Below are 27,189 nucleotides of genomic sequence, written 5' to 3' on the forward strand. Positions count from 1 at the left end.
TTGGATGGTTTCTGCTTCCATTGTTTTGCATGTGGACAGAATACCCTCCCAGAGCTGTTGCTTAGATGTGAACTTCCTCCCGCCATCATAGACACTCCTTTTGATGATGCTCCAGAGGTTCTCAATGGGGTTGAGGTCAGGGGAAGATGGTGGCCACACCATAAGTTTGTCCTCTTTTATGCCCATAGCAGCCATTGATGCAGATGTGTTTTTTGCAGCATGAGACGGTGCATTATCCTGCATGAAAATGATCTTGCTGCGGAAAGCACGGTTCTTCCTCTTGAACCATGGCAGGAAGTGTTGTTTTAGAAACTCCACATAGATTATTGAGTTCATCTTTACCCCTTCAGGGATCATAAAGGGGCCGACAATCTTTCTCCCCATGATTCCAGCCCAGAACATTACTCCACCTCCTCCTTGTTGGCGCCTTAGCCGTGTTTTCATGGGGTGTCCATCAACCAGCCATCCTCCACTCCATCCATCTGGACCATCGAGCGTTGCACGGCACTCATCATTGAACAAAACAGTTTGGAAGTCAGTCTTCATGTATCGTTTGGCCCACTGGAGCCCTTTCTGCTTGTATGCAGTGGATAGAGGTGGTCGACAGGATGGCTTACGCACAGCTGCAAACCTCTGAAGGACACTGCAGCTTGTTGTTCTGGGGACGTTGGAGGCACCAGCAGCTTCAAAAACTTGTCAGCTACATACTTCTTGATTGTGCGATGATCACGATGAAGTGTCTTGGCAATGTTGATTGTACTCATGCCTTGACCTAAATACTCCACAATTTGTTGCTTCTCAGCAGCCGACACATCCTTTTTTTTTTTTTATTTTCCCATTTTGGCAAAAAATGTAGGCTGCTAATAATGTGGAACAGCCTTCTTAAGTAGTTTTGCCTTTATTTGGACACACCTGCCAAACTAATGTGCACAGGTATCTGCAATAGCTTTCAGTGATATAAAGAGCCCTGACACACATCACCATCAATGAGTTTAAATGACAAACCAAAAAATTCTAACCTTATCACTCCAAAACTTTTTGCATAATAATTTGGAACACCGTGTATAACAAACAGGATTGCAATGACTGATAACACCTCTATATACACTGTGTTCCAAATTATTATGCTAATTATATTTTTCTCTGATTTTCCTAAATAGTTGGTGCAAATGAGTCAGTCTAATAAGTCATCACCCGTTAGATTATACATCGAAATTTATTGAAGAAACCTCCCAATGATAACAGTATAATCTCCAAAATGAATAAAATCTCAAAATGCACTGTTCCAAATTATTAGGCACAGTAGAATTTCTATACATTTGATATGTTTTAAAGAACTGAAAATGCTCATTTGTGGAATTTGCAGCATTAGGAGGTCACATTCACTGAACAAAAAAGCTATTTAACTCCCAAACCTCCTAACTGGCCAAGTTACATGTTAACATAGGACCCCTTCTTTGATATCACCTTCACAATTCTTGCATCCATTGAACTTGTGAGTTTTTGGAGAGTTTCAGCTTGTATTTTTTGCATGAAGTCAGAATCGCCTCCCAGAGCCGCTGTTTTGATGTGAACGGCCTCCCACCCTCATAGATCTTTTTCTTAATGATACTCCAAAGCTTCTCTGTACGGTTGAGGTCAGGGGAAGATGGTGGCCGCACCATGAGTTTATCTCCTTTTATGCCCATAGCAGCCAATGACTCAGAGGTTTCTTTGCAGCATGAGATGGTGCACTGTCAGCATGAAGATGATTTTGCTCCTGAAGGCACGTTTCTGCTTTTTAGACCATGGAAGAAAGTTGTCAGTCAGAAACTCTACATACTTTGCAGAGGTCATTTTCACACCTTCAGGAACCTTAAAGGGTGCTACCAGCTGTTTCCCCATGATTCCGGCCCAAAATCATGACTCCTCCACCTCCTTCCTGAAGTCGCAGCCTTGTTGGGACATGGTGGCCATCCACCAACCATCCACTACTCCATCCATCTGGACCATCCAGGGTTGCTCGACACTCATCACTAAACAAGACTGTTTTAACATTAGTCGTCATGTATGTCTGGACCCACTGCAACCGTTTCAGCTTGTGAACACTGTTCAGGGGTGGCCGAATAGTAGGTTTATGAACCAAAGCAAGCCTTTGAAGGATCCTACACCTTGAGATTCGAGGCACTTCAGAGGCACCAGTTGCTTCAAATATCTGTTTGCTGGTTTGTAATGGCTTTTTAGCAACTGGTCTCTTAATCCGATGAACTTGCCTGGCAGAAACCTTCCTCATTCTGCCTTTATCAGCACAAACATGTCTGTGCTCAGATTCAGCCACAAATCTCTTAACAGTACGATGATCACGCTTATGTTTTCGGGAAATATCTCATGTTTTCTTCCCTTGACAAAGGCATTGCACTAGTTGATGCTTTTCAGCAGCAGAGATCCTTTTTCTTTCCCATGTTACTTAAAGGGACATTGTCCCCCCCTCCAGCCGTTATAAACTAAAAGAGCCACCTTGTGCAGCAGTAATGCTGCATTCTAACAAGGTGGCTCTTTTAGTTTTTGGTGCCGTTATTGCCAAAATAAAGCGTTTTATAATTTTGCCAAAATACCTTTCTTTAGACAGGGAGGCAGGTTTTAACCCCCTGCTGGAAACGCCACACTGCCGTCACTCATATCTTCTGGGGCGCCGCCCCCTCCGTGCTGTTTTCCCATGAAATCTGGCGCCTGCACTGTTTAGTACTGGCTGGGGCAGGCGCCGTCTGCAAGACTGCATGTGAGGTCAGACGGCCAGAGCTCACTGCGTCTGCCCCAGCCAGTACTAAACAGCGCAGGCGCCGGATTTCATGGGAAAACAGCGCGGAGGGGGCGTTGCCCGGAGCTCAAGAAGATATGAGTGACGGCAGTGTGGCGTTTCCAGCAGGGGGGTTAAGACCTGCCTCCCTGTCTAAAGAAAGGTATTTTGGTGAAATTATAAAACGCTTTATTTTGGCAATAACGGCACCAAAAACTGTGGCCTGCTTAATAATGGGGAACATCATTTTTAAGTAGTCTTCCTTTAATTAGAATCACCTGGAAAACGAATTATCACGTGTTTAAGATTGATTTCAGTGATCCATTGAGCCCTGACACACAATAACATCCACGAGTTTATTTGAAAAACAAAAAAATTAAATCTTTATGAAACGTAAATCCAATTTGCATAATAATTTGGAACAGTGTACAGTAGATGACACAGGATCCACCATTCACAATAGGTGATGTCACAGCTCACCTCCTCCTCCTGTACAATGACTGATAACACCTCTATATACAGTAGATAACACAGGATCCACCATTCACAATAGGTGATTCCTCCTCCTGTACAATGGCTAATAACCCTTCTATATAGATCTGCCATTTACAATAGGTGATGTCACAGCTCACCTCCTCCTCCTGTACAATGACTGATAACTCCTCTATATACAGTAGATAACACAGGATCCACCATTCACAATAGGTGATTCCTCCTCCTGTACAATGGCTAATAACCCTTCTATATAGATCTGCCATTTACAATAGGTGATGTCACAGCTCACATCTGCACCCTCCATTCAATGACCTCTGCCCTGCTTAGAGCATGCTCTAATCAGCTTGCAACACCAAGATGGAAAAGATAGACCTGTAAAAGATTAAAAAGCGCCGTTTTCTAATCCAGAAGTTCGAGTTTTTCTTTTCCTCTGTTTTCACAGTGGGTTGGGTTTTTTGTCCGTTTAATACCAATGGCTTCACTTGTTGATTTATGATGAGAATTTGTTAAGCCTTATTTTGGAGAGGAAAAGCCGTACGTTTATGTACATAGATTTGCGACTAATTGGAGTAACTCGATGCGCTGTACCAATTTTTTTAGATGTGGAATATCATAAATAGTTTGAAAATGTGCGCTTTCCCTTTAAATCATTGACCTGGTAGATTTGTCCATGCGTTGTGTGCTGCGTGGACATTGTGCTCGTTGATGAGAATCCCATATGTCCATGTCTGAAGCGTCGGGCCTGGAACCAGCTCTGAGCCTTTTGGCCGCGGTACATCTGGACGCTGCTCCCAACATGTTATTTTGAGGTCAGTTCAAAAATAAAACTCTGCTTTTTACTATACGCAGCCTTCTGTCATCCTTCTGGTATTAAGAGGCAGAAATAAGGAACTTGTCCGACTCTCCCCCAGGAAATGTCACGGCTCTGATGGAAAGACCGCTTCTCTTTGTACCGTGCATGGCGGATTGTGAATTGCCTGCTCTATGGGACACGCGGGCTCACTTACAGGATCATCATGTGAATGTCGTTGTGTTGGGATTTTTCTTTTTTTTTTTTTTTAAGCAGAATCCACTCAAAACAGGATACTACAAAAGCTGCAAAAAAAAAAAAAAAAAAAAGGGTGAAAATAACCCTTAAAAAATCACAAGATCAGAAAACCTTTATAAAAAAAAACAAAACTGTGGATTTCTCTTTAGTCTAAGTTCACACTAGGCATTTTTTTTTTTTAATCTTAATTTTCAGCTGCGTTTTTCAGTACCAGCAATGCCTGAGATTTTTTTTCATCAGTATTTTGTCCTTTGCATTGTTTTTTTTTTTTTTTGCACAATGGAGCATGTCCCTCTTTTCATCGTTTTTCTTTTTTTCAACATTTTTGACCCATTGACTTAAACGGGTGGTGAAAAAACGCACCAAAAACGCAGGTGCCATGCTTTGTGTGCCAAAACCTGATTCTTCTTTTTTTTTTTTTTTCTTTTTTTCAACATTAAACTTCATCGTCTTGCACAAGAGACAAATCTAGCATGCCAAAACTACCGCAAAAAAACATGCTTCTTTCCTGCCAAGAGATCAGGTTTTGCTTCAGAAAAAAAAACACTGAAAAAAAATCTTAGTGAGAACTTGCCCTAAAAAACTTGTCAAGTTTGTCTGCCACAAAAAAAACTCCATGTGAACATAAGCTGAGGGTTTGTTCACAAGGATATTTTTGGGGTGGGTTTCACTGGTTTAAACATCTGCACGAAAAAAGTTTCCTGGTACTTTTTTTTTTGTTTCTGATAATTTTTCTCTGTGTACGAGGCGTTTTCTGCTCGCTATTATTAAGTGGTCATATTTGGAACTGTTTGTGTTTTTCCCTACTTTAAAAAAAAAAAAAAAAAAAAAAGCACCATAGGCAAGTTTTTTTTCTTTTAATATTGAAAATAAGCAAATTTGAAGCCTTTGTGATGTGGATTTTAAAGCTGAATCCACTCCAAAATCCATGTAAAAAAGACCAAAAATAAATAAAAAAAATGTGTGAATATTCCCGTAGCGAGTGTAAGTGTTAATGCTTCATCTTACCTGCTTAGGGTAAGAAGTTTTTTATTTTACACGGATCTTCAGGCTGAAAAATTAACTTGCCAAAAAGGATATGTGTTTTTTTGCGTTTATGTTCTTGTGTATCTTTTGTGTACGAGACGCTTTCTGCTTGCTATCAGTGGCCAAATTGGTGCTGATTTTTCTGGTAGAAACTGCTCAAGAATTGACATTATTTTTCTATGATGCAAAAAAGAAATGCAAAGTAAAAAAAAGTGAGTAAAAATTAAAAAAATAAAACTTCACCATGTTTAGTATAAAAATATTTACTTGAGAAAATTTTCCCACAGAAGTTTGTTTAAAGAGTATTTTTTAAAGTGTTTGATGCAAATTTTGAAACTGAATCCACGTCAAAATACGGTAAGTGAACAAACATAAGGATGGAAGTTTTTTTCTTTTTTTCCCTAAATGTGGGAGTTTTTTTTTGCAGATTTTGAATAACAGAAGAATTTTTTTCTACCGCTATCTGTTCACAATTGTATGGTGTGAGCTCAGATTCCAATCGTTTAGCCATAGACCTTAATAAGATGTCGTGGAGATTCTTGCTTGTGCCTTAAATCTACGTCGGTTCATTATTGGCGTGGATTTAATTTCTGGCACACGGACAACACAATTTATCAGGAGCCATGTTGCTTTTAATAAATTTGGCGTGCCTTCTGCGGTTAATTGTTGTTTTGCAAAATAAGTGTTAAAAATTAGATTTTTGAAGCAAGATATATGAAATCTAAGGTCATGACTTATGAGAAATCCATTGATTTGAATGCTGACGTTATTGCCCAAGAGAAATGATACATCGGCAATGTTTTTTTTTTTTTTTCCGAAATGGCAGATTTTTAATTAAAGCATGTGCCAATAGTCAGCTAATCAAGACCTGCGCCAATTTCCTGGGAAGTTTTGTAGCTGCTTAACCTGGAAGGCATCGTATAGTGTTTTGTGCTAATGAGAACCACATGTGGAATCCACGGTACATGTAAATGTCTGGTGCCCGGCGGTAATAAAAGCCCGGCTGTACCATGGAGGGGGTGTTATAAGGTATTCACTCTGACGAGACCACTAGAAGACGTCTGGGAATCCTGCCTGCTACTTAATGTTGATGTGTTTTACAGGCTAAAAGTCTGTCCCAGAGCAGCATTATTTTTTTTGTGCACTTTTTATTGTCCGGTAATATCGTTGCAGTTTCTTATATGGCTGCTACTACACTGAGTATTTATTGTATTTTTGTTTTTTTTGTAAAAAAAAAAAAACCTTCTAGAAATCTATTTCTAGAAGTCAATTAGAATCGCCCATAAAATTTCATTTGGAAGCTAAAGACCAGCGTGACGGGCATGAGAATGTATTTGCTTTTTTTTTTTTTTTTTTTTCTTCTTCTCCTTTTGCTTCACTTTTGGTTTATGGCCAAAAATAAGTGGTTTGTGGTTTTGATTCCCCAGATGTAAATTGTAGAGATTTGTACAGTTGGACCACTGGCCGTGCTAGTGCTGCTACTTCCACACATCCACTGCAAAGTATAGCTGATTATTGTATGCCTCTTGTATGCAAAAGTGTACAAAGCTGGACCAGATAAAGTATAATAATTATTTTAGAACGGCCTTAATGACTTCTGGACTGCCCATAGACTGCACATTCTGGCAGACACAGCCAGACTCCCCACAGAGAAGGCAGACTTGGTTTATTACCATATTTACCTTCTCGATGTCTATATACACCATGCTGAACGAGTGACAAATATAGACTAGAAAGTATTGGAATTGCTTCCTCCTCTGAACCCTGCGTTCATGTGATCGTAGGGTGTAGGCAGGGAACATGAGCTGCTCGGTCCTAGAAGACACTGTCTGCTCTGCTATTATTATTATTATTTATTATTATAGCACCATTTATTCCATGGCACTTTACATGTGAGAGGGGAGTACATAATAAAAACAGGTACAATAATCTTGAACAATACAAGTCACAACTGGCACAGGAGGAGAGAGGACCCTGCCCGCGAGGGCTCACAATCTACAAGGGATGGGTGAGGATACAGTAGGTGAGGATAGAGCTGGTTGAGCAGTGGTTTGGTCGATCGGTGGTTACTGCAGGTTGTAGGCTTGTCGGAAGAGATGGGTCTTCAGGTTCTTTTTGAAGGTTTCGATGGAAGGCGAGAGTCTGATATGTTGTGGTAGAGGGTTCCAGAGTAGGGGTGATACGCCAGAGAAATCTTGTATGCGATTGTGGGAAGAGGAGATAAGAGGGGAGTAGAGAAGGAGATCTTGTGAGGATCGGAGGTTGCGTGCAGGAAAGTACCGGGAGACTGGCAGGAAACTGAAATTCCCCTGTAACTGGGGGCTAATATAGCAGCCCTTGTTACAGAGGAAATCTGCAATTATAAAAATATATTACTGTATGTTTAAAATGCTTCCCAAATGTCCTTTAAGACCTTATAGGGAGTCACAGTGTGTAAAATAAATGAACAAAAATGGAAAAAAAAAAAAAAAAGAATAAATAAAACCATTGAAAAAAAAATGATTGCAAGTCTAAATCACTATTTATAAAACAAGTACAACTAAATCGGGCTAAGTGACAGACGGGATGAGGACCCTGCCCATGAGGAGTTGCAATCTGCAGAGAAGGGGGACATATCTGCCAAACAAGGGAAAGTGAGATGCCAACAGTGACCAATCGGGTCGTGACTGTGAATACGATTGGATGTTTTGGATTGATTCCTCTGCGTCACGATTTTTCTATTATTCGTGGGCAAGGATACTTTTTTTTTTTCTACAGAAATCCACTTAAGGAAATACTGCTTTATTTTATTTTTTTAAGCAGTCTGGATGTTTTTAAAGCTGTTTTTTTTTTTCTGCACTGTGCACTGGAGCCTTATGACATAACAGTTTTTATTATAAAAGTATTATTAAATGTTAAGTTTTATTGGGTATATTATTCTATTCTTATATGGTGTTCTTTTGTTGTGAATTTTTGAAATTTTTGGCACCTTCATTATATGTTCTGTGATATAAGACGTTTATGACATAACAGTGCCAAGTTTGGAGCATAGTCCACAAGGAATCCACCTCAAAGAAACGACCTATTCCTTTTTTTTCCCACGACCTTTTTCTAAACCTTGTTCGCAAAAAAAAAAAAAACTTGCCGTAAGTGAGTGGTTTTTTTTTTGTTTTGTTTTTTTTTAAAGCATTTTGAGGATGATTTTTGGAGCAGATCTGCTTTAAGTCATTATTTTTTTTAAAAAAAAAAAAGGAAAGAAAGTAATAACGGAGACAAGACTTTGGTTATGGGCACAATCTTTCAGGCGGATTCTGCCATGAACCTGCCTATAAATAAAAAGAATAAATTTTTGCATTGACGAGTCAAAACCACTTGCTGTGCCTGTGTTACATCTTTTTCTCAGTTTGTGGCTAAAAACTATAGAGGCTAAAAGTGACCTGACCATCCTTCTGGCAGTTTACACTTGGAAACCACCACTATCTTTTATATAAAATTAAATTAAAAAAAAAAAAAAAAACTGCCACAAAAACTTTAAAAAAAAACTTCAAATCCCTCCAGAAGTTTCTTGAAGCATCTTCTGCTTAAGAAACAGTGCAGGTACATCGGCATCTAAGCCGCATATTGTGGAAAGCCCAAGTAAGGTTGGGGCAAACTCCAGGACGAAAAAAGGTGTGGGTTTTTTTTTTTGTTTTTTTTGTGTGAGCGCCCCTACTTAAATCCCTATGCAGATACATATAGGAGAGGTGACTGCATGAGCCATTAGCGGGTGAAGGAAGCCCTGGAACACACAAATACAACTTGGTTTATTATTTATTATTATAGCGCCATTTATTCCATGGCGCTTTACATGTGAAGAGGGGTATACATAATAAAAACAAGTACAATAATCTATATACGGTATATTAACGGTAAGGCTGCTAAAAGAAAAAGGAAAGTATTGAATGAACATAAAGGGTATTTTAAAGAAGATATTTTTGCTACTTGACCTTTCCCATTGAACCAGCGTGTGTATGGTCACAATTATCCGGATAATGTGCATATCATCCTTTTAAGGAACGGATTCCTGTGCATCTTTCTTCCCTCTTTACCAATTTTTTTTTTTGCAGGGTTTTCTTATACATTTTTTTTTTTTTTTTTATCTAACGAGCAAATTTGAGACCTCAAACATACAGAAAAAAAGCACATTGACAATTGAGTATTACCATTCTCCCGCTCATTAGGGTGTGTACCTACACATTGACATGATCGGCAACGATAGGACAGCGCAGGGAAATTCCCCATTGACCAACATAATTGCAGCACCCAACAGATTACACTGAGCTGTCTAACAAGTCTTTGACCTCACCCGAAAGCTGTATTCACATCTATACTGCTCATTACTGCTGTATAATGTCCTCCGTGCTACTTCTTCTGTCTGTGATCAAACGGAGGGATAAACACCAGGAATCCGACATGTCTGTGCATGAGATTTTAGCAGCTAGTCTATACCCTCTAGCTTAAAGCCTATTGCCAATTAAATAATGGAGCTTTCCAAGGGGAAAAAAACTGGTAAAATGTAGGTAGAAGGGACATAATGGCTAAAGGTAGTAGTATTTCTCATGTACACATACAGGACAACTTCATCTGAAAAGTTACTTGCAAGTACTTTTACCCTATAAAATAAGATGCTGGAGAGCGGACAGATCCTCTAAGTAATGTACCTTCATTATTCATTGTATCTCTTCCAAATGGATTAGTACATTCTGGGCAGTAACTGTAATGGAGAAACTTCTTTCCATCGAGCATTTGACATAAATTGATGATTACAGGAAGTATCGTGGCCGTTATTCATCAGATCATCAGACCTTAAAATCAGTTTTTATATATACGAGGCCAGAATTGGATACTGGATGCTTTATGCTGGAAAGGATTCACTACCCTAAATGTACTTTTTTAGAAAAATCTGATTACTAAAGCAGGCTGAGATGAGGAATGTCACCTATGAGATGAGGAATGTCACCGCTTGACAGCTGCATCCTCTTTATACAAATCTAACTTGGTGCTGATTAACAAAGCCATTTATGTGACTTTTTGCTAATGATTGTCTTGTGTTTTTTTTTGTTTGTTTTTTTTTTTTTTACTGTAGCAATCCGATTTATTTGACCTGACTATTTCATGTTTGTGGTCCATACAGGGTCTCGCCTGCAGCCTCGAGTGCACTTTGACAGGAGCGCCCTGGAACTCCCTGGAAATGCTACCTATAAAGATCTGAATGCATTTTTGACTGTTGCCAGCACTTCCTTAGAAGTGGAAAGTTTTCCTTATTTACAAGGGACCGATGGAAACTCATCAGGTAGGACATCTGCCGAACTCCTAATTAAATGTAGGAATGGTGGACTTTCTTACCATTGATCCTACCCTTGCAGACAACAGACGCACTGTGTGAATACCGTCGTGCAGTTTTATTTGTAAAGGTAACGTGTCTAATGTGATGTACAGTATACAAGGTGTTAATGCATAATGTGAGTATAGCATAGGATGGCATAAGATATAGGATAATAGTTTTAGTATATAATATGGGAACTGGTTAAGGATAGAACTAGCCCAGTGGGTGGGCACTAGTGCTGGTGAAAGGGGCGCACTTCCTGGGTAGGGGGGAGTTCAGTGTCGGTGTAGGCTAAGTTGAGGTGTAGTGGGCTGCTAGGGGCAGCATGGGCCAACCGTTTGAGGCAGTGGTAGGCGAAATTGAGTTCCCTGCTGGACTCTCCAGCACCGTCTGGAGCCTAGGGCTAGGGACAGGTACCAAGAAGCAGGCCTGGTCGTCTGACATCAGGAGGTCGGTGGACGTGGAATTAAATGGGGCAGAAGGCCGGTCCTAGGCGCACTGCCGGAGTGGACAACAAATCCCTGAGGCTGTTGGAGTCTTTGGTTTGGGAGGTAGTCCAGGACGAATGGGTGACACAACTAAAGAGGAATTGTACTAAAAAGGAAGAAAGTGTGAATTGCTGAGCCCTAGCCCACCTGTACCCACCTGATGAACTTGAACTGCTTAGTAAAAGTTTGACTGTTACAATGCTTTGGACACCAAGTTCCTTGTACGCGGTGAGCCCTGAGGACAGAAGCCTGGAGGCCTAAAGTCAGTGTGATGCACCCTACAGCACACTGGGACACCGCTTTACTGTAAGGTGCCAGAGCAAATTCGGACAGCAGCTCGTTTGCGACTACCGCTCTGCCCCACTTAACATAACCATATGTAAAATAGGATGTGACCGCAGCCTGCACCTTGTGCAGTTCAGCAAAAGCTTAGAGGACATGTCACTTGCCATAAGTGTTTATTTTTTTACGTGGTGTAAATGCTGGTATTCTCCTGAATCCGGCGGTGTTTTTTCGTTTATTGTTCACTTTTCCATTCCTGAGAAATGGCCCCATCTTCCTTTATAAAATTTTAGACTTTGATAGCCAAGGGGGCCTGATCCTCAAGAAAATGTCCACATGGGAAAGGTGAGTGCCGCACCCACTTAGCTGAAAATACTAGTTTTATAAGCAAGGAAGGAGGAGCCATATCTCTGGAATGAAGAGGCCCAGGGACATAAAAAAAACATTCCAGGTTCTAGAACGACAGCATTTATGTCAAATGAAAAAAACAAACACACACATCTATGTTTGAGGCAGTATGGGAAGATAACCGCCGCTGCAAATGTGTAAAGATACAAAGTTCAGTTCTGCTGTACTGTTAGTTATAATCACGCACAGCTTTGCAGTAAGATCAGGAGAGCAGCTATTACATATTGCACTGGAACACTCCCTTTCAAGTAAAATAAGCCATGGAGGTAGATTCTCAGGGAGATCTATGTCCGGCCCATAGATCTTAATAGCTCATTTACATATTGGGGAAAAATGTGGTTTTCTCTGGAATAAGACATTGGATCACAGATATCAAGGTATTTCTTTATTCAACTTCCCTTTTTAAGGATTACAAATTGTTTAATCACTAGCTAAAGGTATAGGTCTAATTCAGGGGCGTACTACCAGAGCTGCAAGCCTAGGGCTCCCTGCTCCACCATTAATCCTGTGTGTGAGTCTGAGACTTGATGGACTCCAGGCATGATGACCTCACTACATCGCGCCTGCTGTGCTGAAGTCTCAGTACGCACATTGCACAGACTGGAGCAGAGCGCTGGGGGGACAGGGTGAGGTGAGCAGTGTTTTGGGGGGTTTTGTGAATATCATTAATTGTGGGGGCCAATCATACAGAATGTGGGGTTTGTGGTGGGACCAATAGTATTGATTGGGAGGCTTTTGAGGGGCCAGTCATACAGAGTGGGCCATTATACTGAGCGAGGAGCCTCAGGGGACTATTACACTGAGTAGGGGACTGGTGGAGGCAATCATACTGAATAGAGGCAGTTGGGAGCCAGTCATGCTGAATGGCGGGCTGGTGGGGCAGTTAGAAATCACAGGGCCCCATTGCAACAGTTCTATGTATGCCGCTAGCCCAGTTTCTAGAGTTTTCAGTATGATAACACTACTTTTGTATTCTCTTTTTGATCAACCTCGTCCTAAGTGTGAATTTGTTCTTTCCATCCAGATCTACGCTTTTGTAGAGAGTAGAGCTTAGTACAAGAAGTGTTGACATGGGACACCTACTTTTCAGATATTTTTTTTTTTTTTTTTTTTGACACGTAATTTAGCAAAAATTGTTGAAATGCCTTAACTGTTCTGTCCAAATAAAATTAGAAAGTGTTATTCCGCTCCGGTTGCATATTTTACGAGCACAGGGACGGATATGTGGAAATTGCTACTTGGAAGAGCTGCACGTAGTACGGAGTTGCCAGTAGGTCCAAGCCAAGCTCAAAATAATGAGGGCATGTTTAGTAGTTTAAGAAATTAAATGAGTGAGGAAGCTGACATATTGTGCGGCTGGACGAGACTTGGCAAGACGTGTAAGCGAAGTGTCATGTATGGTTCAGGGTAACGCGCGCCAGGTGCGCCAAGTGTGTCACCATTTTCCTGCTTAATCTGCAGTTTCTTTCTGCCTAGGACGGACCGTGGCCAAACATTTCACGCTGGCTCTAATACTTTTATACTGTGCAAAAATGTGTGGTCATGCTTACTATTATTGATCTGCTCTTTGTATGTTTTTCATAGGGAACAGAAGCCGCTTTGACCTCACCCCAGTCACCGCAGTCAGCATCCATTTATTCGGCAGTGATAAGACGGACATATTGGTTCAGGGCCCAATCTATGTGACTGTTCCTTTGCCCTCCCATAGTAACCTTAAACACAATGCACATGTGCCCGCGTGGAGATTTGACCAATACCATGGTAAGATGCCTTACTGTATACTTTTGTGCATGCGGGGGGGCATTTTTTGTGTTTATTTTTGCAGGTTTCCTATGCACAAGACTTAATGGGGAAGTTAACCTAAAAAGAAAATCAACATGTACATAACTTACAGTTGCATGTAAAAGATTGGGCAAGTTGAAAACTAAATATTCTCTAAAATGCCTAAAGTTGTTATATATTTTTTCATCTTTTTCATTTTAAAAAATTACAAAAATGAAAATGGGCCCAAGGCAAAAGTTTAAGCAGTCTTTCAAATCTTATTTGAGAGATTTTCATCCATTCTTCCTTAGAAAATTCTTCCAATTCTGTGATTCCCCGGTTGTCTTGCATCGTCTGCTATTTTGAGGTCTAGCCTCAGATTTTCAATGATGCTCAGATCGGGGGACTGTGAGGACCGGTGGAAAACCTTCAGTTTGCTCCTTTTGAGGTCGTCTGTTGTGGATTTTGGCTTGTGTTTAGGATCATTATCCATTGGTAGAAGCCATCCTCTTTTCAACTTCAGCTTTTTTTTACAGAAGTTATGAAGTTGATTAAATTTCATTGAATCCATTCTTCCCTCAACCTGTGAAATGTTCCCCGTGCCATTGGCTGCAACACAACCCCAAAGAATGATTGATCCACCTCTATGCTTAACGGTTGGCGAGATGCTCTTTTCCTGAAATTCTGTGCCCTTTTTTCTTCACTGATACCTTTTTGATCATTGTGGCTAAAGAGTTTTATTTTAACCTCATCCATCAACAGAACTTGTTTCCAAAATGCATCAAGTTTGTTTAGATGTTCTTTTGCATGCTTCTTACTCTGAATTTTAAGGTAAGGATACAGGAGAGGTTTTCTTCTGATGACTCTTCCATGAAGGCCATATTTGTGCAGATGAATGGTAGAATAATATACCACAACTCCAGAGTCTGCTAAATCTTTATGAAGGTCTTTTGTAGTCAAGCGGGGAGTTCTGATTTGCCTCTCTAGAAATGCTGTGAACAGCTCTCACTGGAATTTTGTTTGGTCTTCCAGACCTTATCTTAACCTCCACTGTTACTGGTAACTGCCATTTCTTAATAACCTTTTGAACTGAGGAAAGGGCCGCTTGAAAACTCTTTTTTGCTATCTTCATGTAGCCTCCACCTCCTGCTTTGTGGGCTTCCACCATTTTCATTTTCAGAGTGCTAAGCAGCTGCTTAAAAGAACCCATGGCTGCTGTTTTTTGGCACAAGGTTAGAGGAGGCTGGGTTATTATAAAGCTGGGAAATTTGCATCATGTGGCCTTTTCCCATCAATGATGGTGAACAAGCCATAACCATAACAGGCTAAATTAAGGTCTGAAAGCTTGGTCAGAGTTATCTTGGCACACAAATCTCCACGGGTGCCCAAACTTTTGCATTGGCCCATTTTTCTTTTTTTTGTAATTTTTAAAATGTAAAATAGGGAAAAAAAATGTATGTGTCTATGTAACTTGCTTAAAGGGAACCTGTCACCCCCCTCAGGCGTTTGTAACTAAAAGAGCCACCTTGTGCAGCACTAATGCTGCATTCGGACAAGGTGGCTCTTTTAGTTATGCTCCTTGCACACGCCGAAATAAACACTTAGAAAATGTGCCCCCTCATACCGTGAAATAGCCAGGGAGGCAGGCCTTTCCCCTCTAATTAGAAGCAGCACAGCCGTCATTCATGTCCCTTTTGTGCCGGGCGCCGCCTCCTCAGCGTCGTTTGAAACTGTCCCGGAGCCTGCGCTGTTATGTTATCCCTTGGGCATGCGTAGTTAGCGCTGCCCGTCTTCTGACATCATTTGATATCAGGCTGACTGCGCCTGTGCGGCCGCGATGCCCGAGATCCCACCCCGCAGTGTCTTCTGATTTATTCACACTGCGGGGCTGGGATTCATGGGCATGCGCAGTGCATATCTTCGCCTCTCACTCATCTCCCTCTGCCTTCTTCAGACTGTGCGGCGTCAGGTGATAGGGATCGCATGCCACGGTGATTAGGGATGAGGGGGCACATTTTATAAGTGTTTATTTCAGCGTGTGCAAGGAGCATAACTAAAAGAGCCACCTTGTCGGAATGCAGCATTAGTGCTGCACAAGGTGTCTCTTTTAGTTACAAACGCCTGAGGGGGGGTGACCAGGTTCCCTTTAACTGTTCACAGTAACAGTAATTTTGACTGGGGATACTCAAACTTTTAAATGCCACTGTATGTTTTACTGACCCTGAGTTACAGCGTATAACTATACTCCAGAGCTGTATTCCTAGAGCTGCATCATTCACGGCTCATCTACACTGAGCACATTCTCTGTGATTCTAAGAATAAGGGCTCTTTTCCATTTGCGAGAAACACGTCCGTATCTCGCATGTGAAAACCAAGCTCTGGCGCCGGCACTCCAGAGCGGAGCGTGCGGCCACATAGCAATGCATGGAGCTGCACGCTCCGCTCCCAAGTGCTGGCGCCAGAGCTTGGTTTTAACATGCGAGACTCGCACGTATTTCTCGCAAGTGAAAAGGAGCCCTAAGATAAAAAAAAAAAAAAAACAATGAAAAAGAAAAATGGCTTTCTGTTATGTTTGCTGGGATCCTAGATATGAGCAACCAGGATATGACTGATCAACCAGTTTTAATCCTGTATTTGGCCTTTTTTTTTTTTTTCTTTTTTGTTTATCCTGGGAGTGGAGAAGCCATGACATTGACCAAGACGTGGCCGGACACATATCTGATTAAGGCGTTTTGTTAATACAAGTTCTGTGTGTTCATATTATCAGTCAGATTGTGTTGCACAAAGGACTCTCTTTTTGTAGTAGGAAGATATGTTGACTAAGCAAACCAGACGAAGCTCTTGGTGGAGAACTAGTTCCTGGCAACTTCCTTTCCACAAAATCAAACGAGTGGAATTGTTTTAAGACTTTTTATACTGTTATATATCTTCATTCCCGATTATCACGTCTTTGAAACATGGCAGCTTTTAACAGGAGACATTTGAGTACTACACATCAATCGTCTAAGCTCCATCCTGCAGTGCATCCTGCATGTCCCATTAGGACTCCTCCTTGCTGACCATGTGTGACTTCTAATGCTGACATAGACAATACAGCAGAGGGCAGAAAAGACACCAACACTCTGCTAACTTCTTAACTGCAGAATCCAGAACTCCTCTGGTATTAACATCTGCACAAATACTGTGGCCATGAAGCTCCCGACGGGGGCAATCAGCTGCATGCAGCCGTACATCACCAAGCACAATGCTGAGCGTCTGATGGAGTGGTATAAAGCTGCCGCTACTGGACTCTGGAGGAAGTGTGTTGTGTGGAGATCACTCTTCTCCATCTGGCATCTGATGTACAAGTCTGGGTTTGGTGATTCAAAGAGGATGTTAACCACGCGACAGCATTGTGCCCGGTGTACAGTTTGATAGAGGAGGATGTTTTTCAGGGATCAGTTTTGGCACCTTAGTTTTAGTGAAGGGAAATCTTAATGCTTCAGCACAAGACATGTAGGACAATTGTATCTTCCAATATTGTGGGAATGTTTTAGGGAAGGCCCTTTTCTGTTCCCCATGACTGTGTCCCAGTGCACAAAATCTATAAAGTTGTTGGGGGGAGTTTGGTGGGAAAGAACTTGACGTGGCACTGAGCTCACCCCCATCCAACACCTTTGGGGCGAATTAGCAGGAAATTGTCAGCCCGGGTCTTGTACAAATCTTGTGGAAGCTGTTTTGGTTGAAAAGGGGAATCGAACTCCATATTAATGCCCATGGCTTTAGAATTGAAAGTCCTAAAAGCTTCTCCTCCATACTTTTGCCCATATAGTATATGTATTCTATAAGACCTCTTCCACGAATGCCCCAATTTTTGAGCCTGAAAGTGTTCCACCGGAGGCTTCCATTTATCTTAATGATTGTTAGGACACCAATAGGTTGCCGTCCAACTCATCTGATTCCTATTTGTAACTTACGACAAATTCGCACTAGGTAGTGAATCCCATCAAAATAGGTTGGATATATTGACGATTAACCGAATTGTTTACGTCATTAACGGCTTATACATAATGGTCCTAGGATGAAAATGTTCATCGGTTATGACTAACTGTACAAAACATTATTTAATGCACAGGTTGAGAAATGTAATGTTTGGGCAACCGAAAACCATCATGTAGGTTAATGAGTGCCAGTGTTGCCTTGTTTTCCTGTCCTTCAGAGGTGACCCTTGGGAGGGCTAGTACGGCTACTGGATTTAGGTCACTGCCGACTGTTAAGAAGCTCCGATTAGCTGTCCCCATGTAGAAGGAAATTAATAGGCCTCTTCATGCTGCCTCCGCAGTAATGAGATCGGGAAATTTTTTTTGCTGACTACACAAGGAGACAATGACCTGGTCACTGCGCTTCCATGTGAGAAATCCTGTCTTTCTGCCAATTTAGAAAGTCCTTCTGTTACACAGTATCTAACCTGTAATATTTATTCTGCGGGTCACGGTGGGACAGTTTGATCAAAATTGGACATTTCTTGACTTTATTTTATTTTTTTTGCATTGGTCTGGAAAAAATATGGGCATGGTAAAAGGCTCATGGACAATAATGGGTACGTGTTTTATCTAGACAGAAGAAAAGAATAAACCGCATAATGTATGTGAAACTCAGATGTGTGAATGGGGCCTACAGCTGCATTTACACCCGGAGAGGTCCTTGGTGTAAACAGGCTACCGATCACTTTACAAACGAGCAAATGATCTTTTGGTTTGCACAAAAGATCATTGTACTCAGCTGCACATTGTGCTGTGGTAAGCAGGACCTGTGCTGTGGTGAGCAGGACCTGTGCTGTGGTGAGCAGGACCTGTGCTGTGGTAAGCAGGACCTGTGCTGTGGTAAGCAGGACCTGTGCTGTGGTAAGCAGGACCTGTGCTGTGGTAAGCAGGACCTGTGCTGCCGAGTTTAGTGACACTGAATGATCTGTTACCGACCATTCAGTGCGCATGTGAAGTGCAGTCTGCTTGTGTAAACTGGCTATTAAACGATCTTTATCATATTATCCTGTCGACGGTTGTTTAACACTGCCATGTGGTGATAGATTAGTAGCGGCTCGACTGCTAGGACCCCACCGATTCAAGGACGACAGGTTTCCGTTTATTCCCTATTTACAAATGAAATGTCAAAGTAACCAATGTCTTTTTTTGGTTTTTGGCATCCAGGGGACTCTCAGAGGTCGAACCCCCCCACCGATCATACCATTATTGCATATCCCGGCTGAAAAATCTTATGGCCACCATTTATGTAATGCATACGGCCTGCTTTAGTGCAAACCACTGGGGACGCCCCGAACACTAGTAAACTCTGAGCAGACTCATTTACAAAAAAGTGAAAATAAAGATGCGGGTTAGCGAGCCGTTTACAGGAAAATTATCTGTAACCTTTACGGGCACTTTGGGAGTCATTCACTTTTTTTTTTCCTTAGGAACTTCTTCCATTTTTAGTTGTAGACAAACCCGGGCTTTGTTTTACGTCTACATTCTTTTTTTTTTTTTTTTCCTTTTTACAAGTTTCTGTAGCCAGGCTTACTATATATAATAATATTCATTAATGGTAATGTGAAGTTTTCCAAAACCCCCAGCCATCATGTGATTTAAACTTCGAAGAAGAACTCCTCTTCATCAGCTGCAATATCGGCAAGAGCCTGTAGGTGAGTGTAGCACTGTTTTTTATCAGAAAGCTGGCACGGTTTTCTTATTTATTTTTTCTAAACCTTAATTTCCAGCCACCTAATTGGATTCACTTTAAAAACCCCTTTAGCTCGGTAAAGCTTGGATTTTATAAGATGATTAAGGGACATTAACTCAGATCCAGCAAACACCTTGGAATAATCTGATAATTAATGTATAGGATAAATAATGAGACCAGCTGGAAAATGGTAACCTGAATTTAAAGAGCTAGTACACAATTATGAAAACATGACTGCTTTGGTTTAAATACAGCACCACCCCTGGCCATGTGCGGTACTGCAGCTCAGCAGTGTTGACTCCTTTCTCTGTAAAAACAAATTTAAAAGATATAGTAAAGATATTTTTTGTACCTTGTTAGCCAGTAGATAGAAAGATATTTAGATTTGAGAGGCGTCAGTGGTTGATACCTTTTTTTAATGGCTAACTGAAAAGATGGTAACAAATTGCAAGCTTTCGAGACTACATAGGGCTCTTCATCTGGCATAGAATAACATATTTATACCCAACAGAACACAAGAATAATGCAATAGATAAGACAAATGAAGTGAAGCAGAACTATTATTATGGGAGAGGGATAAACAGTAAATAATGGAACAGATCATAGAATTCATAGGGAATATGAAAGTTTTATTGTCGTGTGATTGAGGTCTAGTCCAGGGTTGTGATGCCCCCACGGGGTCTGAGGAGCGCCTTCCTTTGTTGATGTTGCATGGATTTATGTAGTTCTACACATTCATTCCTGCACGGAGTGTGTCAAAGGTTGTCGTGAGTTTATACTCCCAGATCCGTCTGTCTCTCTGAGACTTGAAGTTGCCTTTTAAATACCAGTAATTTCATGTCCATGCTGTGATCAGGGATACAAAAATGTTTGGCCACAGGTAGATCCATTCTTTTTTTTTTCTCTTATTGTGACAATGAGAATTCATCCTTGTTCTCAGTTTCTGCCCTGTCTCCCCCACATACAGACCCCCAGTTGGACATTTAGTACAAATAATTAGGTACACCACATTAGATATGATGCAGCTGAAGGAACCTGTGATCTTTTAGTCCTGATGTGAATTGGGGATCTTTATGTTGTCCATGGGCATTATAAATGGAGAGGTTTTACGTTTTTTTTCTGGTTGCAAGGAAGGGTTCCTGAAGAGGACAGGGAGCTTCTGACAATGAGGCTTCTTAGATTTGGGGGCTGCCTAAAACACAGTAGTGGGGGGTCTGGAAAAATGGATTGTAATTTCCTTGCAGCTCCCCTTAGCACCTCCAGATTTGGATCGTAGGTGACAACTAGAGGTACCCGGTTATTTTCTTCTTCAGCTTTGTAATGTAGGAGGTGATTCCTTGATACTCTGGTCTTTCCACATCAACTAACGAATGTGCTCCTCAGACCTTGTGGGGGCATCACAATTATTGACCCGACCTCAATCACAGGACAATAAAACTTTCACACTCCTTATCTATGAACTGTTCCAATATTTATGGACACAACTGTTTATCCCTCTCGCATAATGATAGTTCTGCATCGCGTCACTTGTCTTATCTATTGCATTATTCCTGTACCCTGTTGTTTATAAATAGGTGACTCTTCAAATGTTGTATTATTCTAGACCGGATGGAGAGACCTGTGTAGTCTCGAAAGCTTGCAATTTGTTACCATCTCTTCACTAAAGGTACCGTCACACTAAGCGACGCTGCAGCGATACCGACAACGATGTCGATCGCTGCAGCGTCGCTGTTTGGTCGCTGGAGAGCTGTCACACAGACCGCTCTCCAGCGACCAACGATCCCGAGGTCCCCGGTAACCAGGCTAAACATCGGGTTACTAAGCGCAGGGCTGCGCTTAGTAACCCGATGTTTACCCTGGTTACCAGCGTAAACGTTAAAAAAACAAACACTACATACTTACCTTCCGTGTCTGTCCTCCGGCGCTCTGCTTTCCTCTGCACTGTCAGCGCCGGTCAGCCAGAAAGCAGAGCGGTGACGTCACCGCTGTGCTTTCCGGCTGGCCGGTGCTGACACAGGATGCAGGAGGAGTGCAGAGAAGCAGAGCGCCGGGGGACAGACAGCTGAAGGTAAGTATGTAGTGTTTGTTTTTTTAACGTTTACGCTGGTAACCATGGTAAACATCGGGTTACTAAGCGTGGCCCTGCGCTTAGTAACCCGATGTTTGCCCTGGTTACCAGTGAAGACATCGCTGGATCGGTGTCACACACGCCGATTCAGCGATGTCAGCGGGAGATCCAGCGACGAAATAAAATTCTGGACTTTCCTCAGCGACCAACGATCTCCCAGCAGGGGCCTGATCGTTGGTCGCTGTCACACCTAACGATTTCCTTAACGATATCGTTGCTACGTCACAAAAAGCAACGATATCGTTAACTATATCGTTATGTGTGACGGTACCTTTAGCCATAAAAAGGTATCACCACCTGAGGACTCTCAAATCTAAATATTTTGCAACCATAAACTCCCCAACCCTCCTCCCCCCCCATAATGTTTTATGGAATTATGTTCTTATGGAGTAGAGCAGTGAAGAAGGGGAAAAAATAGCTCTGGATTGGGGAAAGGTTTTTTTTTTTTTTTTTTTTTTTATAAAGACATATCTCTCCAAAACAAACACTATAAAATGTATTTGAGTCGCTATTTTAGAGATGGTAGCAGAGGAAGTTATATGGCTAGAAATAGGAAGACTGTGTTCCTGTTCCTTGGCAACTTGAAAATAATTTAAAAGTGAAAGATTTCCAAGAGTTTGGTCTATATCGTGTAATCTGTTCTTTCTTCTGAACTTTTTATCAAAATTTTAACACACATGAAAATTTATTCCAACCTTACGCAAGTATTTGCAACCACCAGTATGTTCACACAAGTGAGGTTTAGTCCAATGTGGGAGGTGGGGTCGGCTTTTAGTACAAGCCATAAGTTTCTGAATTAAATAGAATCTGACAGCTGTATGAAGTAGGAACAGAGAGCCTGATTTCAGGGATGTGTCACGTATTAGGCTGTGTGCTGTAGTTTCAGTACAATCAGTGGTTTATCAGCAGGATATTATCACTGCCGGACTAAGTCTCACCTGCAAGCAAGTCAGGCTAATCTGTGGAACCCCACCCCCACCAGCTTGTTGACAAATCACAGTGTACAGAGCTAGCTGCTAGTCTGGTGTGGGCGGAGTTATACACAGCTCAGCATTCTGAGCACTGCTAAATCTCCAGCAGGGAAAACTGGATTCTAACTAGACTGCTTGGTGCAGTATTGAAAGTGACGCATCGCTGGAATCAGGCTTTCTTGCCCTACGTCATGCTGCTCTCAGATTACATGGCAAAAACCTGCTGACAATTGCTTTTGAAAACCCATGTTGAGGTTCTCATCGGCTTCTAATATCATCCATAGATAACGGTAGCGAAGCCAGCCAGATGAAGTTCAGCGCTCTCTTCCGATGGAGTAAACTTCACTTTGGTGAAAAATATTGGTACTTGAAAATACTTGGGGAAAGTTTAAATAAGTTTTAGGTTTCTTTACTAAGACTTTAATAAAAATTGCACTGAAAAAGAATTGAAGGTGTTGCAGTGTATTGTTTCATTGATATCACAATTTGAGAGAATTTGTTGCAGATATACCGTATTTTTCGGACTAAAAGACGCACTTTTTCCCCCCCAAAAAAGGGGGGGAAATGGGGGGTGCGTCTAATAGTCGCAATGCAGGCTTACCTAGGTGTCAGAGGTCCGGTGGCAGAGGTGCGGTTGCGGGGGTGTGGCGGCAGAGGAGGCGCAGTAAGCGGGGTCCCTTTCCCCGGTATGGTGATGCAGCAGGTCCGGTATGCAGCAGAGCCGGGTGAATCCTCTTATCGGTGGTGGCGGCCATTTTCCGGAGGCCGCGCGTGCGCAGATGGAGCGCTCTGCTTCCCGGGGCTTCAGGAAAATGGCCGCCGCGATCTCCATCTGCGCACGCGCGGCCTCCCGCGGCCCTTTTCCTGAAGCCCCGGGAGCAGAGCGCTTCATCTGCACACGCGCGGCCTCAGGAAGATGGCCGCGCCCACCGATAACAAGAGGATTGACCCTGCCCTGCTGCATACCGGGCCTGCTGCATCACCATACCGGGGAAAGGGACCCCGCTTACTGCGCCTCCTCTGCCGCCACACCCCCGCCACCGCACCTCTGCCACCGGACCTCTGCCACCGCACCTCTGCCTCCTAGGTAAGCCTGCATGGTACGCCAGGGACCCCTCTCACGCCATACCTCACACTGCACCTCCTGATCCCAGCACCTCCTGATCCCAGCACCTCCTGATCCCAGCACCTCCTGATCCCAGCACCTTCTCATCCCAGCACCTCCTCATCCCAGCATCACCCCACCTCTGCCGACACCTTGCCTCCTGTGACCCTGCTCTGCCACCGCCATAAGATACTGTAAATTCGGACAATAAGACGGACCCCCCATGTTATAAAAAATCTTTTTTTCTGCAATTTTCACCCCAAATTTGGGGTGCGTCTTATAGTCCGGTGCGTCTTATAGTCCGAAAAATACGGTAATTTGAGGGTCATGTTTTATTGGTCCCAGAAGCTCGGCCATGTCCCCTTTTTCCTTCACTTTATTGCCCGTGTGTGGCTCTAAAACAACTAGCTGCAGCAGGAGCCTCCCCCCTGGCAGAGCTCTCAAACACTTTGGACTTGTTCACGGGCAACTAATATCTTTATTCCGAAATGGCAAGTAGTTGGAGTAGTTGCCTATCTTTTCGTCATACACTGAAGATGCTTTTTTTTTTTATCTAACGTATCGTATCTCTTTATGGACATTAAGCCTAGAAATCTAAACTATATATGCTGTAGGGATTCCCACTCTTTGGCAGCCGGTAGAGTACACACAGTGATCCAGTTTGTGTCCAAACAGTGAACTGCTTAATTAAAGTCAATAAACGATCACTGCTCAGAAATAAAAGCAGCCTTTGCTGGGCACAAAGGTGTGACAGAATAAACAAAACAGTTCACATAGCAGATATGGGCTCACCTGTTTAGAATAAAGTCCACTCTCTCTCCCATTGGTAGAGATTGACTAGCACAGAAAGATCCTTTTCTCCTACACATAGACTGCTCAGTCTGCTCAGCTACCTTTTTATAAAGCACCTGCAAAGCCTGGACTGGAGATTTGGGAGCGACCATTCCCACCCAATCTCTTCTGATCGCTCCTAAAACCCGGACCTAAAGTCTGATTCAGTTAAAAGCTTCTCGGAAACCTACTGTTGCTGGAACCTTATTTCTGGTACTTGCACCACCGAGGCTAGCCACCTCGGTGACTCATACCTCCCATCCAGGTGTTGGAGGTATGAGGTACATGTGTATGTATGGTGTGTGTGTGTATATAGATAGTTGTTGTTTTTTTTCAGAATTTGTTGTGCAGTTGTGATTTTTTTTTTTTCCCGCTGCCTCTTTAAGGGGGTTTTTGTCCAAATCTGCATCGGCATCACCCCTTAATGTAGTCGGAGTGCTGTTTTTCTTGCACTTTATATTTATCACACATCATTAGGACCCTTCAGTATTTTTGCAGATTTTGTTCTTCGCCTGTCAGTGCTCACTTTGCCAATATGTTAATCCTCTACATTACCTCAATTCCCACCCACTCAGCTCATTAAAACAGAGAACAGATGTCACATTTGCTGCTATAAGTTGGGGCTGCAGGTTTGGTCAGGGCATTCCCAGTCTGTCAGAGGCCTTTTATGTATGAGTTGATTAAAATGATGATTTGTTAATTCTGTCAATCATATCAACCCGCCGTCGATACAAAATCATTAGATTACAATGAGTGTAGGGGTGCTTGACATTCACATATCACTTGATGGAATGTGAATGTGTCTAGCGGTGATGTGCAGTAACTGACTAATCCTGCGGGGGCACTCTGACTTTTTTTCTCTAGATGAGCAGCTATCACTGTATAGGTCACTGGTCATCATAGCATTCTGACTTATGGGGGACTTGTCTGTGGGTACAGTTTTTACGTATAAACCTTTTTTTTTTTTTTGTCAGCTATGGTACACATACTTATTGAGTATAGGGTGGAAAGAGTGCCACTTCTCCGCCAGCGGTGTGTGGAATGAGGTATTTAACATTTTACATCTCATTCAGTTGCCCATAATTCTGACCAAAAAAGCTTCTGATTATCTCCTTTAAATTACAGTGGGACTAAGCCGAAATGTAGATACCCTGGCGAACACGCAGCAAAAACTTGAATTTACCTATGACAAATCCATTCTGTGTGGACATGGCCAAAGGATTGCTTTACAGGGGTTCTCCAATGCACAGTGGTGGTGCTGAAAGCCATGAGTTGTGCACCTCGCCTATTTATTTAGAATACAGTAGAAAGGGTGCACGATACCTGCCGATTATTCCTCGCGGCAAGCTCCTGCCGATGCAACGTCATCAGCACTTCTTAATAACGGTATGTAGGTAGAGGGTGTTGGAGAACCCCTTAATGGCCTATATCATTGAACATTTTTTTTCTTGGCCTTCTTTGCTCTGCATTGGTAATTTTCAGCTGAAGATGTGTTCTTTGTAGATGACATCAGATTCCCTCCCCATCAGGATCTTTTCAACCCATGTCTTCTGCTTCTTACATCCATTTAGCCCTTTTACAAGACGTGACTGCTTGTCAACCTTCTGGATAATTACTTGACATGGGGTTATAAACTGAGACTTGGGTAGTGTGTACCCAGGGTGCAAGTGAATGCAAAATGACAAGTACTGTAATTAACCATGCGGGTACATTAGCCTTTGCCCTATTGTCTGTCACCATGTGAAATACTCGGTGGAGGGATGGAAAAGTTGTTGGTTTCGAATCGCTGTTTTATTTGCCGATGGAAAGAATAAAGGTTGTCTTGTTACTATGAGTAAATACACAACAGGAAATATCCAGATACATAACGTCATCGTAATAAATGTGTTACTATTTCCGAATGCTGGCTTCCCAAAAGATGGCCCTTTAATAGAGATCAGGTCCCTAAGGAACTCCACCCTGGTCTATGTAGGGGGTTCCTGAAGAGAGGACACCTCTTCTCTCTCATCTATATCTTTTTAGACCGTACTTGGACAATGCAATACAGACATCTAAATGTAGGACTGTGACAGAGGGTCTCCTGACCGAACTCAACAGCCTCATGTAAGTATATCGGGCTGACCAAAGACCAATGGTCAGTCTTGAATTCACAGTCCATCCTTGGACCATGATATAGAGACGTCTGAATTTGGCCGTACGTGGCATATAGAGGAGTTCTGATATACGACATATATGCAAGTTGACACGTAAAAGGCCATGGCCACATTTGTTTTTCAACATCCATCATAAAGAGCGGCCCACCGACCTCGTTGACTTCTCATTAGCTTAAACTTGCGCTTTGCCGTCAAATGTGACAGAGCCGCCGATGATCGCCTGAACAGACTACCCATTTGGCTGATCTGTGAACAGTTCACGGTGTCACAAGGAAACCTTACCCTTATGTTAATAAATAATAAAAAAGAACAGATTATATCTACTTAATTCATATTTTAATTAAGTTGAGTTGTATCTCTCCATTATTATAAAATTTCATGATATGGTTGTAATAAAATGTTCAGTCATTTTAAGTGAGAGCATGAATTATTGTAATCTAATTACTGCGACTCTGGTGGGTGTGGGCCCACTGGCCAGGCTTACCCTGGAGGGGCGTGAATAAGTGACTACCCGGTTTTCTCTAGAGCCTCTGATGGTGAGGGTAGATTTGGGCCGTAGGTAATCACTAGGTGACACTCCAGGGCAGTCCCCGGATCTTGAGCAGCAGACCAGTGGGTCAAGGCAGGAGTGCGGAGGGCAAAGACTGAAGCATAGTCAAGT

The 27,189-nt window shown here is 42.3% G+C and overlaps 1 protein-coding gene across 1 annotated transcript in view; it reads left to right on the forward strand.

The window, feature by feature from the left end:
- Positions 1 to 27,189, forward strand: part of FAM171A1 (family with sequence similarity 171 member A1) — a 103,773-nt gene that overhangs the window by 63,977 nt on the left and 12,607 nt on the right. Inside the window, exons 4-5 of the mRNA XM_069729451.1 lie at positions 10,498 to 10,656; positions 13,452 to 13,628. Of these exons, the coding sequence (XP_069585552.1) occupies positions 10,498 to 10,656; positions 13,452 to 13,628 (336 nt within the window). The remainder of the gene's footprint in view (positions 1 to 10,497; positions 10,657 to 13,451; positions 13,629 to 27,189) is intronic.

This window comes from Ranitomeya imitator, chromosome 6 (genome assembly GCF_032444005.1).
Source record: "Ranitomeya imitator isolate aRanImi1 chromosome 6, aRanImi1.pri, whole genome shotgun sequence".
NCBI lineage: Eukaryota > Metazoa > Chordata > Amphibia > Anura > Dendrobatidae > Ranitomeya > Ranitomeya imitator.